General features: G+C 38.4%; 1 protein-coding gene across 6 annotated transcripts in view; it reads right to left on the bottom strand.

Annotated features, from left to right (window-relative positions):
* LOC136422948 (filamin-A-like) overlaps positions 1–14,416 on the bottom strand; it is a 117,311-nt gene that overhangs the window by 83,250 nt on the left and 19,645 nt on the right. For all 6 annotated transcript variants that reach the window (XM_066410885.1, XM_066410881.1, XM_066410882.1 and 3 more), the window contains exons 5-14: positions 13,769–13,880; positions 10,930–11,374; positions 10,238–10,412; positions 5,802–5,927; positions 4,668–4,800; positions 4,023–4,160; positions 3,538–3,714; positions 2,656–2,799; positions 1,546–1,626; positions 259–396 (exon numbers count right to left, since the gene is read on the bottom strand). In XM_066410885.1, coding sequence (XP_066266982.1) covers positions 259–396; positions 1,546–1,626; positions 2,656–2,799; positions 3,538–3,714; positions 4,023–4,160; positions 4,668–4,800; positions 5,802–5,927; positions 10,238–10,412; positions 10,930–11,374; positions 13,769–13,880 — 1,669 coding nt within the window. The remainder of the gene's footprint in view (positions 1–258; positions 397–1,545; positions 1,627–2,655; positions 2,800–3,537; positions 3,715–4,022; positions 4,161–4,667; positions 4,801–5,801; positions 5,928–10,237; positions 10,413–10,929; positions 11,375–13,768; positions 13,881–14,416) is intronic.

Here is a 14,416-nt window from a genome sequence, read left to right as displayed (position 1 = left end):
GCAAACAGAACAGGGGGCAATGGCATATCTTCCCATCCTAAGAAGTGAAACTCTTGTCTTTAAAGTTTTTAAGTTTCATTGGATGTGTTTGATACAAAACTAAAAGTTTCATATTCTTTTAAAGACAAACTAAAGGAATTAATGTACCATCATATATCTACGTACATATGTGAATCTTAGAAGTACATTTCAATGTAATAAATTGAACGGTAGGAACATCTTTGTGTGGACACTGAAGGTGGTAGAAGGACAACTTACTGTCAAAGTCCACAGGTCTGCCGATGATTCCCTGATCCACAGGAAACAGGGACACGGCGCTGGCATCAGTCACCTCCACATGGAAGGGCGACCCTTGCACGGTCATACCGTTGTAGGCAACATCGATGGTGTGCATTCCTGCAAAAATACAAGACAGTGTAAAACATTGTTTATTGTTTATTGGTAAATTGGCTGTTCCACACGTACAGCCAGGGCTGTCTAACTAGCCTATGGCTATTACAAAGGACTAGCCCTGCTGACAAGGACAAGACAGTACAATGGAAAATATATTAGGCACTGAATACTCAAAGCTTATTCTCCAAGCATAGTTTTTTGGTTGAGGGGGCTAGGATTGGCCACGATTTTTAACATCTCCCTCCCTAAAAATTGCAGCCACACTTAGCCTTCTCAACCGAAACCTCTGCTAGGAGAAACTCAAAGTATGATCGTATTGCTTGGAAGGTTCTTTCTTACAATAGATTTGATACAACGTACAGTATGGTACACTAGATTCTAAAGAAAAAGTCCAACACCAACACTTGCCTATCCAGGACTCATAAACATACATTGGTATAGATAGTAAAAAAACTTCAAAGTATTGGATCAATGCATTCTAGGTTGAATTGTTTTTTAACAACTTGATAGCAAATTTCATAGTCAATGTTTTGAGATCTGATAATCATATTCTTCTTTTTTTACAATGGTCAAATTCCTTAGACAATACAAGACATGGCCTTGAAAAAAGGACTTCTATACATCAAGATGAATAATTCAATTTTCTATCCCAACTAATGAAAAATTGATACAAGTTCAAGGAGGTAATCTATATGCAATGTCAACTCCCTTCTTTGTCGGGCTTATAGGTCTACATTAATTCACCCTTTGCTTTGATAAGAAAATTTTATGCAGGGACACACAAATTTTGTTATGCAGGGGCACGCACAAAATAATGAATGTCTCAACATCCAAGTATTGGCTGCGTGAAATGAGCAACTCCGAGCAATACAAAAATTCTGTTGGGAAAATTATACATAACTTTAACTTCTAAGACGTTGAGAGGATTTTTAAAGCCAAAATTGCTACTCTAAATCAAAATGCCTTATAATTTCAATGGTTCAAAACAAAAATATCTTAACTTGTCTTTGTTGTTCTCTTCCTTTGGACAATGAATTATAAGTGCTAAAACAGATTCTGAACTATGCATATTCTATTCAATCTGCCCCAAGATTCCTCCTAAATTGATAAAAAATTTTAAAAAATCATAACATTGCAAAAATTGTTACTCACCAGCCTCAGTTGGAACATAGCTACAGAGGTAGTCTCCATATCGTGCCCCAAGAGTCTCCGGTACACGTCGGCCACTTGGCGCTACAAGAATGAATGCCATGGACAAATACAAAAAAATCAATAGATACAAATTAGCTGTCCCAGAAAGAGACCTTACCAGTGGTAACAACCTTGCCATTATAGAACAATCATGTGCTGAACACAGTAATGGGAGTCTGATTTATTAACAGCTTTTAGGACATTATTCATCCAAAATCAATAATTTGCTTCCTTTGGTTTGACTCCTTAAATGTTCAATTCCAAGGAGACAGTTTTCTTTTGAAGACTGGGCAAAGTTATAGGTTAATTTCTTCACATTAGTATATTTGAGTGACATTTATCAAACTTTTGTAGAATAGACTTCAAAAGCTAATGGCACAAATGAAGTTAATTTGGGCCTTACTGACTCAGGGATCATTATAAACCTATTTAGTTTTAGTACTAGAAAGGTAACTGGACGTAAGATTAATAGACCGTGCTATTGCTTCTATGTGTATGCTCAATGTCCCCAATAAAGTCATGTCTGTGACAGAAAAGAGAGTTAGAGGTCATGGGGGATAGGTCATGGGGCTGATGTAGTTTGCAAAATGTCAAGGGCTCAAGTGAAATCAAAGTTAAGGATGAGAAGTAATTAGCTTAAAATACAGTGGTTAGCAGTCACCTGCTTTCTTTCCTTTGATTATCAAAATATGAGCAAGTCACTCAAAATGGATGGTAACTGATGAATACTATCATGTTTTTATAAATCTCCAGTATTCATAGCATACAGTGATCTTGAACTGTAAATTACGCTTTTCTCTTTTAATTCATAAAAATTTGTTCTGATTTATGATTCAAAACCTTTGAGAATGAGCATTGATGAAGGTTTTATATATTAGACATCCAGGTAATAAGATACGCCAAAAATAGTTACTCAAGCAACTGGATAAAATTTTGTAGATGTGGTGTCTGGATGCTGTCTTTTGTCAGTGACTTCAAAAGGGAAGAACTGGAGAACCATTTCTTTTGCACCAAAACTCTGAACTGATATGTTAATGAGGTGAAGACTAAATTAATTTGTTAAATACTCACATTGTATGTTGACCATGAGTTCTCCCCCAGCAGTTCCTAGCACAGAGAACTCGTGCATCTGGCTGCCCGTGACCTTGGGTCCCAGCCCCTCCCCCTCCGCTGTCACGTTCCACGAGTCAACCACCTCCTGACGGAATGGGGAACCTATAGGAAAATAGTACATTTCATTATCTAAGTATTCATTGGTTTGGCATTGGTAATAAGACATATAGTCAGGGTTGCACAATTCTACAAAGACCTTTTGACAAAAAGACAGAAAAGCAAGACAAGTAAAACCGACGGCCCTGTGTATGAGGGAGCTGTAGGGTGTCAAGCCTCTGCACGTAAAAGAACCCAACACACTTATCGTGAGGAGTAGGGGTGACCTGGTGTGCTTGGCCAAAAACATGAAACCCGTAACAAAGCTGCATTGCACAATAATGGAGTACTAGCCAACAAAAAAGTATTGTACTGTCCTCCTCAGTCTGAGGATCGAGCACTAATACTAGACACTTATTAAACTACCAGATGACAATAATGGTAAATACTGAAAAAATCAGGCATTTATGGTCAAAATCATGGACTCCAAGATAAAATTGGTTTGTGTGAGAGGTCAGAGTCAGCGAGAATGCAACAGCTAGCAATGACCTTGTTGGAAAACGGACTCCGAGGTGTGCATGGCTTTAGCTTCATTAGGCTTTTAGTTTGATGATGATTGGAATGGATGCAGTGGAAAGAAATGAAGAAAGACTGATTGCAATCGCAGAGTTTCTTTAATTTTCTTCTTCGTCTACATGCCAAACTTCAGCAAGAGAACACAGTGGAGTACTAACTACTGTACTATAATAATGATTGAAATATTCTAGATGTGGATAGAAAAATTTTGTTTCTCTCTGCAATTACCGGGGATGTCGTCTCCGTTGAACTCGATTTCGACCTCGTGCCAGCCGGTCTCGTTGGGGGAGTAGGTGACGCGGTAGTTTCCGGCGCCTTCCGGGCGAATCTTGTTTGGGCATTTCCTACCATTGGGGCCGCGAACAGTCACATCGATATCACCCTCGCCAGCTGTTCCTGTCTCAACTGTATAAGACATACCATTGTCCATGTGACGTGTTTTGAATAAATGATCACTTCACAATAATCTTTATAGTAAAAAGATATCAAAATACAAACTTTAAGTTGATAACTTATGTGAATGTAAAACTTTGCCATTGCATGTTAAGCAGATAAGTTCTTCATACATAATATCCCTTTGGATCATGCATATCTAAGTCTATCATTTATTTATACTCAACACATATTCTATGCAAATCAGTGGCTCATTTGCATGATTTATGCAAATAACAATCTACTGCTTTGAATAATAATGTGTACACATGTATACTCACCCCCAAAGGCAGCAAGGCTACCCAACAGCGCCCGGTTCATGCCCATCACGCGCACCCTGTCTGGATCGTACACGTTACAGTTGAACGGACTGGTGGGCACGTCGCGTCCATCGCACTTCACGCTGACCTGGTACTGGCCTGTTTAACACGTTGTAAAGGTCAAATCTTTGATAGACTGAGGTCAAGAACATGGTGTTTCAACCAAATACAATTGCATAATGTTCTTGTATTTTCAATCAAAGCATTTTTCTTACAAGTTTCGACCCACTCGACTTGAGAAGTGTCATTATGATTCAAACCTGTATTTCAATCAAAGCATTTTTCTTTAGACTCATGCTTGAGAAGTTTCTTAATATGTGAAATGTCTGAGTGTCTGTATTTTTGAAGGATATCTTTCAATGGCAACAGATGGTATTTCCACAGCTGTTTGCCACCTACAGCATCTACCATTTCATCATGATGTTACTGTTCAAAGCTCAAGTCAGAGTAGTCATTGTAACATCATTTATAGACTGCTGTTTAAAAAGTCACATTGTTCAATCAATGTTTTTCAGCACCGCGATGTCTTGTTTCTGGAATTCAACCGTTTTCCTTCATCTTAATTTCTGACAATATCAAGAAGCCTCTGTCAAGCCTAGCGCTCACCGATCTCTTCCGGAGTGAAGTGTCCAGTTAAGTATCCTGTTCTCTCCTTCTGGAGGCTGACCGGATGGCTCCGGCCACCTGGGCTCTCCGCTTCAACCACAAAGTTTCCTCCCACTGCGCCGGTAGGGGTGATCTGTGGGGTAGAAATCACAACAATGTAACAGTCAAGCGCCACTAACTGGCCAGTCTAACTGGTCTGGACCTTTTATCCTTGGCTAGTGGTTATGGCCGACCCTGTGTGTAATGGCAAAATGTGCTGCACAGGGATATAAAACTCGGAGATTCGAGGATGAATCTTAAAAAGAAAAGTAACAGTGCCCCGGGTTCAAGCACCACTAACTGACGAGTCTAACTGGTCCCGACCTTTTAGTCTAATAGGTCGCTGTGCACTGGCAGGCCCGGGTTTGATCCCCATGAGCCAGAAGACTGTAATTCTACTTGCCTCTTTGATTCAATAATATTACAATATTAAGATATTATGCATTACACACTTTACAAGGTCTATATAACTGCAACTGCAGAATGTGATCTATTATGTGCTAAGCATGATCAAAATCTCCCATCTTGGGAATAATATCATGATGAATCAATGAATAATCAAGGTGGATAGCATCACATTCTGAAAATGATATTAATAATGGTTGAATGCAATGTTCTGTACAGTCATTTGAGCAGACAGAAATTCTCTGCTGCAGCAAATTGCTTTTTATATAATCTTAGTATGTTTTTTCTACAAGTCCTGAAAACTTAGATATTTGAGTAAAAGTTTTCCTTAAATGTGTATCTAAAGGTCTGTTCCTCGTGCCTGGTAGCACCTGATTAGAATGACCTGGCACAACATTGAAGTTGTCACAAAACAATGCCAACAATGTACTTTTTCTTCTGTATACCCAAATGTTTCATATTTCTTGGTTGCACTTTTTCAAAGTTAAACCCCTACTTTCCAATACCCGTATGTTCCGACACTCCCTAACTCTAACCATAACACAGGGGTGTTGGAACATAGGGGTATTGGAACATGGTGCCGGAACATATGGCTGTCCCCTTTTCTTCAATACAGACATATCAAGATATACTTTCAAATACAATAAGTGTCCTTAGCTTTAAGAAAAACAAAATCTGATGATGACTGACCCTGATGTCGGCTGGTTTCCCCACCGGCGCTTGGTTGACCCCGTTGCCGGCGACGCTGACCCTCGACAAGTCCAGCCCACCGTACCCGCCCGACCGGGGAGGGGGGGCAAACACTGGTGCCACATACTACAGGTGGAAAACATCCATGACTAACACGCTAAGGTTTCATCTGATGTCCAATACTTACTGGTGCATACACATAGGGCTCGTATCAGATAGGGGCAACTAATCAATATATTTGATACATCAATGTTGAACACCTGAATACAAAATACATAGTTTAGTTGATACATGACATTTGACAGATTTGAGCATTTGGCCTATTAATATTTTGGGATGCATTGCGTACTTGGGACATCTATCTTAGTATAGGATGACCTTGGACCTTAAAAGGTTTTAGTCTGGCTGAAAGTCCCTTGGAATGGGGAATTGGCTTATTATCTTGTTCTACAAATTGTTCTGTTTCTCTTGGATTTAAGGATGAAATACAAGATGTCCAAAGTAGACTTTGATACCACAGAAGCCTATAGTAAGCTGTCTTTTTTATCATTAGCAAACTTTGATGATGATAAATCATTTCTGATGATCAGTTTAAATATTCCTCTACTTTCAATTTGGGAACAATATATATTATAACAATACATATTAATTGTTATCAAGTTCTTATCAGAATTATTGAATCCGTCCAGATGTGCCCTCAAGTTTGCATGAAATCAATATTTTAAACAAGAATGTTGAGCTGGTTGGATGTCTTGTCATATTCTTCACCATGCATCACTTAAAGGCCAGTTTTGTTGTCTCTTGTATGACTATAAAAGTCGAAACTTTTACAACAAATGATACCAAAAAATAAAGCAATTTCTATGGCAATACCATATCTAGACACTTGTGTCAAAAATACATTTTAGAGACTTTAAAATAACAATTGAATTTGCTCCATAGATCTTTCTTACTCACTTTCAGTTCTGCCAGTATCTAACATCGCAGTACAAGTAGTGAAAACGAATTTGTGGCAGAATCCAAAAACGCTGCAGCGCTTACCTCGCTACCGTTAGCAGCTCCTTGTGCAGCCCCCATCCCAGCTCAGCTACAATTCCCTCTCTGCGCTCTACCCTGCGCTCTACCCAGCTCTATTGATTCTTCTCATCTGTACCAAATGTCTTCTGATCTCCCAAATTACAGCCAACTTGTAAATTTGTCTCCCAAAAAATTGCACAGCATGGCGATAAATATGACAAAGATGTTTCCTCAATTTAAGTTTGATGATCAGGGGACTCGGAACGGTCTTAAGATAGTGTGATTGATTTGGAGGGACCTTAAGTGCTCGGTGAGAACATAATAGGACACGCAGAGAGCGCATTACGAGCTGTTTCTCCAGGGACTGACTCCAATCATGCATGTCTTTAACAGAGGAAATCAATTTCAATGACAGATTGACGAAGCAAGTTTTACAGATGGCGTGTTTGGTTGGCTGCTTGATGAGGACAACTAATCTTCTCTCCGCCTGGCAGACAAGATAACAGTCGGGGACAAAAATAGCAGTTTTTACGGTACCTTAAGGGAGCATTCCACTCCAGAGGCGGGTAGTATTTTCTGATAAATTATATTTTTCGGGATACAATTGCATCCGAATTTTGACTAAATTACATGTACGTCAGCTGTTTTTTTGACAAGAATCCTTTTCTAGATCCACGTGCCCCCGTATACAGACCTGCTTCTATGTACTTGCATGGCAGACTTTGGGCACAATTTCTCGCTGACGGTAGACGGGATAAGCTTAACGAAAGCAGTCGAGTAACTATCACACATTTAGGAAGGTACACAAAAAGTTTGACGACTATCCCATCTGGGATGCAGAGATTTGGGTACTTTTGAAAGAAACATGGAAGGGTCCTTGGGGAATTCAAGAAATCGATCGCTATAATGTTCGCCCTGCATTCAGCCTTCAACTGATGGTAAATTTGACAAAATAAAGTGGATTCAAGCATAACAATTTAGTCTCTGATGAATTATAATACCCACTTCTGGAGTAAAATGCTCCTTTAAAAGACAATCTGCAGTGTAAAAACTCGCCTAAATTTGAAATACTGGTTCAATCTCAACACTGGGAAACTGCACTAAAACTAAAATGTGATGCAAAGCAGGAAGAATAAGTGATATTGGGTCTGAGAATGAAGAAATGATTTAGTGTCTCAGAATGTGATTGGACTCTTTGGATAAAGAGGATGGAATTTAAGTTTTTACAGTACCTCCATTAGGAAACAATCTGCAGGGTAAAAACTCGCCTAAATTTGAAATACTGGTTCAATCTCAACGCTATGATTACTGAGGAAGATTAGTGATATTGGGTCTTAAAATGAAGAAATGATTTAGTGTCTCAGAATGTGATTTGGCTCCTTGGACAAAGAAGTTGCTCCTACAGCAGTAAATAGGGACATATAGCAAAGGACGATGATGATTACTTAATCACGTAAAAGACTTTGATTATATTTGAAGTCTTTTCAACTTCACAGGCACTTTATCAGGATAAGGCACCGATTTTGTTTTGATATACTGTTGATGAAGGACTAACAGAAAAAACATTTTTCATATCACATATCATTAGTCTGTATAACGCAAACTCCAGCCGTTACAGGCGGCGAGCGGACACAGGGCTTGGTTGAAACCAGGCTAACATATCATCAATTGAATATAAAGTCGGTTTTTGACTGCAAATTTCTTTGTGGCAGCAAATCAACTAAATCTATCACTAAATTTTTCTTTGTGAAGATATGAATGATTTTGAAGTTGATATTCCGTCCGTGTCTTCTAGGAAAATATTTGCATACCTAGATACCAAAGAGGATTCCAACTGCTTAACAAGTTAATTGTGCACCTTTTATAGAAGAAAAGAATGATCAAGTCCTGTCTTTTAAGCCTAAAGCAGGTCTTTTTAGACCTACACAACATTTTGCATCATGGTGCTGAAACGCCTTCCATTCACTTTACAACATGATAACATCTTTCTGAAAGTATCTTCTTCAATACACAGGATGACACAGGACACTTAGTTATAACCTCTTCTATATTCTATTATCTAGGCTGTTCTGTAAAACTGTTTTATAAAAGATTTATACCGAACTAGAAGAGCATACAGACTTTCAATCTATGTTAAACATTTACAGCAAGGGAAAAGGGTTAATCAAGAAACTGCTTGGGAAGGTAGTCTAAAACATGATTTAGTTTACTAAGCAAGGGGTTATTATTGCCACTGGAATGAATATAGTTTAGTATATATCATTAACTAAAGGTAAGTTTGTTCATGCATGTATGAATTATGTTGAAGAGGTGGGAAGAAAAAGATGGAAATGTTGCAAACAAAAAATGTGGCAAAAATGTTGCTAAGTGAAACTGCACTAAAACTGAAATGTGATTACTGTTGCAATAAATGTTGTGATAAGTGAAATAACTGTTGCAAAATATCTAGGATGATTGTGTCAGAATTGGTATGTACAAATATGGTAAAATGTTACCAGCAATGAAGGCAGATGATTATATGGTCTGTAGCTTAGTGGAATGATATGTTGCTAGATGCTATCTTGTAGTGAAAGTGCTAGATGATTAAGATTTCCAATATCGGTAAAGGAAGATTTGATTCTAATGCTAGCTGAAAAGCCAACTCTTGACTAATGACTTAGGGATTCTACTTTACAGAAATTGAAAAGAACAGCATTTGCATTATAGTATATGATATGTGTAGCAATTTTCAATTTAGTTAGACTACACAATGTAAAAATGCAGTGTTTAATTCTAAAATTACTAGCTCTGTATATAAACTATCAATGGTGTATTTTTGAAGGTTTCAATTTGAAGTTTGTTATCTTATTCTTGTGTCATTCCTAGGATGAGAAGTTTAGAATACTTTCTTTAACTTATAGCACTGTGTAGACTGTTGTAATTGTCATGACTGTTGTTGGTAATGTTTCTACCAGTGATTTCAGAGCCACCCATATGATAACATAAATGCATTAACTGCAAAACAAATCAGCACAAGCAAGCAATAGTTAAAGCACTTGTGTCTGACAGCTGATCTTTGAATATTAAAAAAAGAGTTCAGAATAAACCTCTGGAAGGAACAGTTACAGTTCCTCTCTTCTAAAAAAAAGGTCAAGCTTGCATAATGCAATGCCTTTCACATACTTTTAGACAATCATGTACAAAATGGAAGAAAGAAAATTTCAATAGTTTCATTGTCTACTTTGCTGCAAAGTGATCATCAAAAACTTGCACAAAAGGTTTAGAACATAAAAATGCAATTGCCAATTTTCGCATTCACAATGCCATCTGTTTCAGAAAATAGACACAAAATGACAATGATTTCAGCTGCCAGTCACAAAAGCAAAACCAAAGTTAGAAAACAGAAGAGAGAACAGATTAGTTGCCTTCTGGACAGGTACCTCCGGCACAATCAGTGGCTCATCCACCATCTCCATGGCAACCTCCTGGTGACAGCTCATTGGTGCAGGCCGGTGGGTTGCTATGGGTGTCGGCTCTGCCCTTGGCGATGGGGGTGCATACACATAGGTTGTAGGCGATGGAGGTTGATAGACTGGAGATGATATTTCTGCATACCTGAAAGCATAGAGGAACAAATTTTTCTCAAAGAAATCTTAGCAAACTGGGAGAAACGAATAATATATTGGATTTTTTTCCCAGAACTTTCCATGGTTGATTGACAAGAACTTGACAAGAAAAATGTATAAAAGTATATTTTTTGTACATGTCCATATGTGTAACTTAGAAAAATCAGACGATATCACAATAAAGACAAAGCAGGCATCTTAACCTTTAGCACACTGAACTAGCTGTTTGGCAAGCAATTCCCTATATGTTACAGAGTTAGGCAGCAGGGAGAAGGTTAACTATCTAGTAAGTAGTGGTGGAAAATGTCACAATCATAAAGATGAGAATCAAATGAAGCAAAGCTAAGGCTAAGTGTATCATGTTATTGATTGCTTTGTAATTCATGGTTGACAACTTGCAAAGGCGTGGGGCACCTGTTTTGTCATCCCTTTTCTTTACAGTGGTAAATCTGAATAGGCATATAAACAAAGAGTCTACCCAACTAATGGCTGTGAATAAATCATACCTTGCAGAGGGAGGTGGCTCCTGTATATCTGCCGGGACGTTGTCAGAAGTAGGTGGGGAGGGGGGTACAAAGAATGTTGTCGACTCTACAACTTCAGGGGGTGGGGAGGATGGGGGTGGGGGGAAAGTGAAGTCTGGTCTGTCTCGGACTTGCTCCTCTGCGTGGCTGGGTGTGAACGCAAAAGTAGGCTCGGGTTGCATCGTATGTTGCACTTGTGCGGCAGTTGAGGAATGCAGTTCTGCTCGGGTGAGAGTTTCGGTGTCGGACAAGTTGTTTTCGTCGTGAAATCCCGAGCTGCGGCGGCGGGTCAGTCTGCCCTCGGGGTCAGCCTTGGCCTGGACTTGGGCGATGTACGACATGATGGCAAGTGATGGCACCTGGCCACTGGTAACTTCCTCGGCAGTGAACGTTGGTGTGACACCAAGGCTCTGTCCCCAGTTCAGTGCTGAAGATAAACAGAGCATGACTGTTTATTTTCCTCTTCTGCCACAAATTTTGTCACAATAAACATAAAATATACTACATGTACATAAAATATAGTGCTGTCAATGAGTGCAGAAAGCAATTTGATGATCACAAAGCCTTCACAAAATATGCATGCACATGTAAATAATGATTATTAAAGATGCCAGGTGAATCTTAAGGTAACAATTTAATAACAATTTAATCAGACCTCTCCACATCTGAATTTTTCTACAACAACAAAGTAGCAAAATTTGATTGCAGCAAAAAAGACAATGCAAAAAAATACCTTCACCAGGTCCAAGTTTCAAGCAGTATCTTCCCACTAACACTTTTATACATACATTCAACCTATACCTCTCATCACAGCTACTATCATGGAATACCTCTTTCTCTTGGTACTATGTCCTTTTTCTCTCAATTTCTATCCAGAAGGTGTGTGCGTTCATTATTTCAAACCTGTCTCGTGCAAAGCGGAATACTCCGGAGACCATGACAACCAATGGGATGCGTTGTAAGTGTCCTAAATTTCCACTGACAGGCTATGCGTTATGTGCGCACAATGCTTGCATGTTACCGGGAAATTAAAAGATCATGAGAGCTGGGGGTTGGAGTAATTTGGAAAGACCTTTTCAAATCACGGGGGATGTTCCGTCTTTGTGCAAAATTGCAGATTCTGACAGCTAAATTGCTGGGGAAGTATTTGAATCTGAAAACTGTATTGCCATTTATCAACTTGATAAATCATCAATCGATTGGTAAAGTAATGTTCATGATTAATAGATAGATTTCTTTGAGTTAATTATGCATATACTGCGGACAGCATCTTTCTTCTTCTTCAAACTGTTTTGATCAATTGTTAATTTCCATATTTTGGTGAAATATGATTTCTCCAATGAAATAAAGTATATATTGGAAGTAGAATGTCAAACGTTGGTGTGGTATTCATAGTAAATGTACATTGTCAATTAAGACTATTTGGGCTATATTCATTTTTTATTTCAATTGGATATAGAACATGTGCTAAGCTTCATTCTTTTATTGCATCTCAATTTATCAAATCATTTATTCATCTCTGAATTGATTAATGTTTCAGTGATTTATAGCTGCAGTGCTTGTGAATAGGATCTTTCTTTGTAATAATCTTGTGTAACCTGAAATAACCTTAAGTTTCTTTTTAAATAGTATACCATTCTTCCACAATATGCTTTTTTTGTTAGGATTTTGTAATACCTATTTTGATAAATCGATATGAGGCAGTATGCGCCATGTTCAGTTAGACTTTCAGCCATTCAAAAATTTGAAAGAACACAAGAAAGGCTGAACATAGTTACATTACCACATTCTTGGTTTCAATGGGCTTCTTTGACCTTCCTGCATTATATTGACCTTGCCATGTTTTACAAGGGCATATCTGTTATTGCGAAATAAATTTTCACACTAATGATAAATTCTGATACACAATAGAATGGCGATATTCAACATTAATATTTCAAATTCATGATTATTTAAAAAGAGGCAAAACGATGAATATAGCCACTTGGGACATCCCAAATACAAAAGCTAGATTCGGTTCCAAACAATGAAATTTACATTTAAAAAAAAACTATTGTAACACCTGTCTTGTCCTACCTGTTTCCCCTATATCTATATTTTAGGATCACTTGGTTGAATCCACGATTTCAAAAGACTTGCAGGAATAATGTATTATATGACCTTAACATTTACACAATGTGCTTACTTTTTAAAGAAGGAACACGAAAGTCCCTTGAAATTGAAATGTTCACGGTATGGCATTTTTCTAGATAAAAGTGTTGACACTTGGAAGCTTGCAATTACCACATGTTACAATGTGTGCATTTGGATCATGTGTCATTATTCCTCATGCAAGGGCCAATGGCAGAAGAAGTGATACTATATATCAATACAGATATTTTTTTTTGAGGTGGGGGGTTTATTTCATGCTAGATGCCAATTTCAATGCAAAATGTCCCTCAAATGATCAAATGCACCACCCCTGAAGTGGGTGTGACCATATTTCAAAATCTTCATTTTTGCCCAATTTACCCCCCCCCCCTCTACCTGTAGTTATACAATGGCATACTCCCCTTGCAAACCATCAGTAGTAAGAATTTACTGTTAAGTACTGATCAGTTACTAATAGTATAATTTCAGTACATTTTTTTATCAATCAGCTTTTACTGTCATACTAAAGCATTAGAAACTGAAAATCTACTGAAATTTTACTGCTAGTAACCGATCAGTACTTTAACAGTAAATATTCAGTAATGATGGTTTGCAAAGGGACCCTTTCTCCCACCCTTGGCGATGGGGGTGCATCCTCCTCCAACCCGGTTGCTCCCCTGCATGTGCCTACCTTGTGTGATGTTGTCGCTGGCCTCCTGTGGACTGAGGGTGTGGTAGCTCGGACAGGCCCCGCCCAACTGGTGCATCATCCCACACAGGACACGCCCATCTGCAAGGTCACCCTGGCAACGCAAGAGGTTAACAAACAACTGTCAATCAATAATGAAAATGACAAGCTTACCAAAATGCAAACAGGTGTCTCTGTTGGTTAAAAATCTACTTGTTTTTCTGTGCCTGTGACTTGGGTGACAGGGTGTTCCACACATTGAAACAACTTCAATTTCAACTGCAACAACTTATACATAGTCAATCTTTTTGTTCAGAACCTTTGTGTAATTCAAAGAAAATGCACACTGCAATCTTAGTTTCACAGAGGCTTTAACTTTGATTTGCCGGCAATCAATGCTATGAGCCCTCTACTCCCAAGGACATAATGTGTGTTGTCCAGCCTAAGAGCATAACGAAGTGCATTGCAATAATTGGACTCATTGTCCCAAGATCATTAAACACTGCAGCGACTTATTGCTTCGAATGTTCTGAATGCAAAAGACTCTAAAAGGTTTTGAAGGGGTCATTAATTTCTGCTTGTTAAAAGCTTAGCCTCAAATGGCATGCGGGTAAAATATACATCAAAAGCTAATGGATTGCATCAAGGTTT

This window comes from Branchiostoma lanceolatum, chromosome 17, assembly GCF_035083965.1.
Source record: "Branchiostoma lanceolatum isolate klBraLanc5 chromosome 17, klBraLanc5.hap2, whole genome shotgun sequence".
NCBI lineage: Eukaryota > Metazoa > Chordata > Leptocardii > Amphioxiformes > Branchiostomatidae > Branchiostoma > Branchiostoma lanceolatum.
The sequence above is the reverse complement of the archived record's forward strand: the minus strand, read 5'-3'. Positions and strand labels throughout refer to the sequence as shown.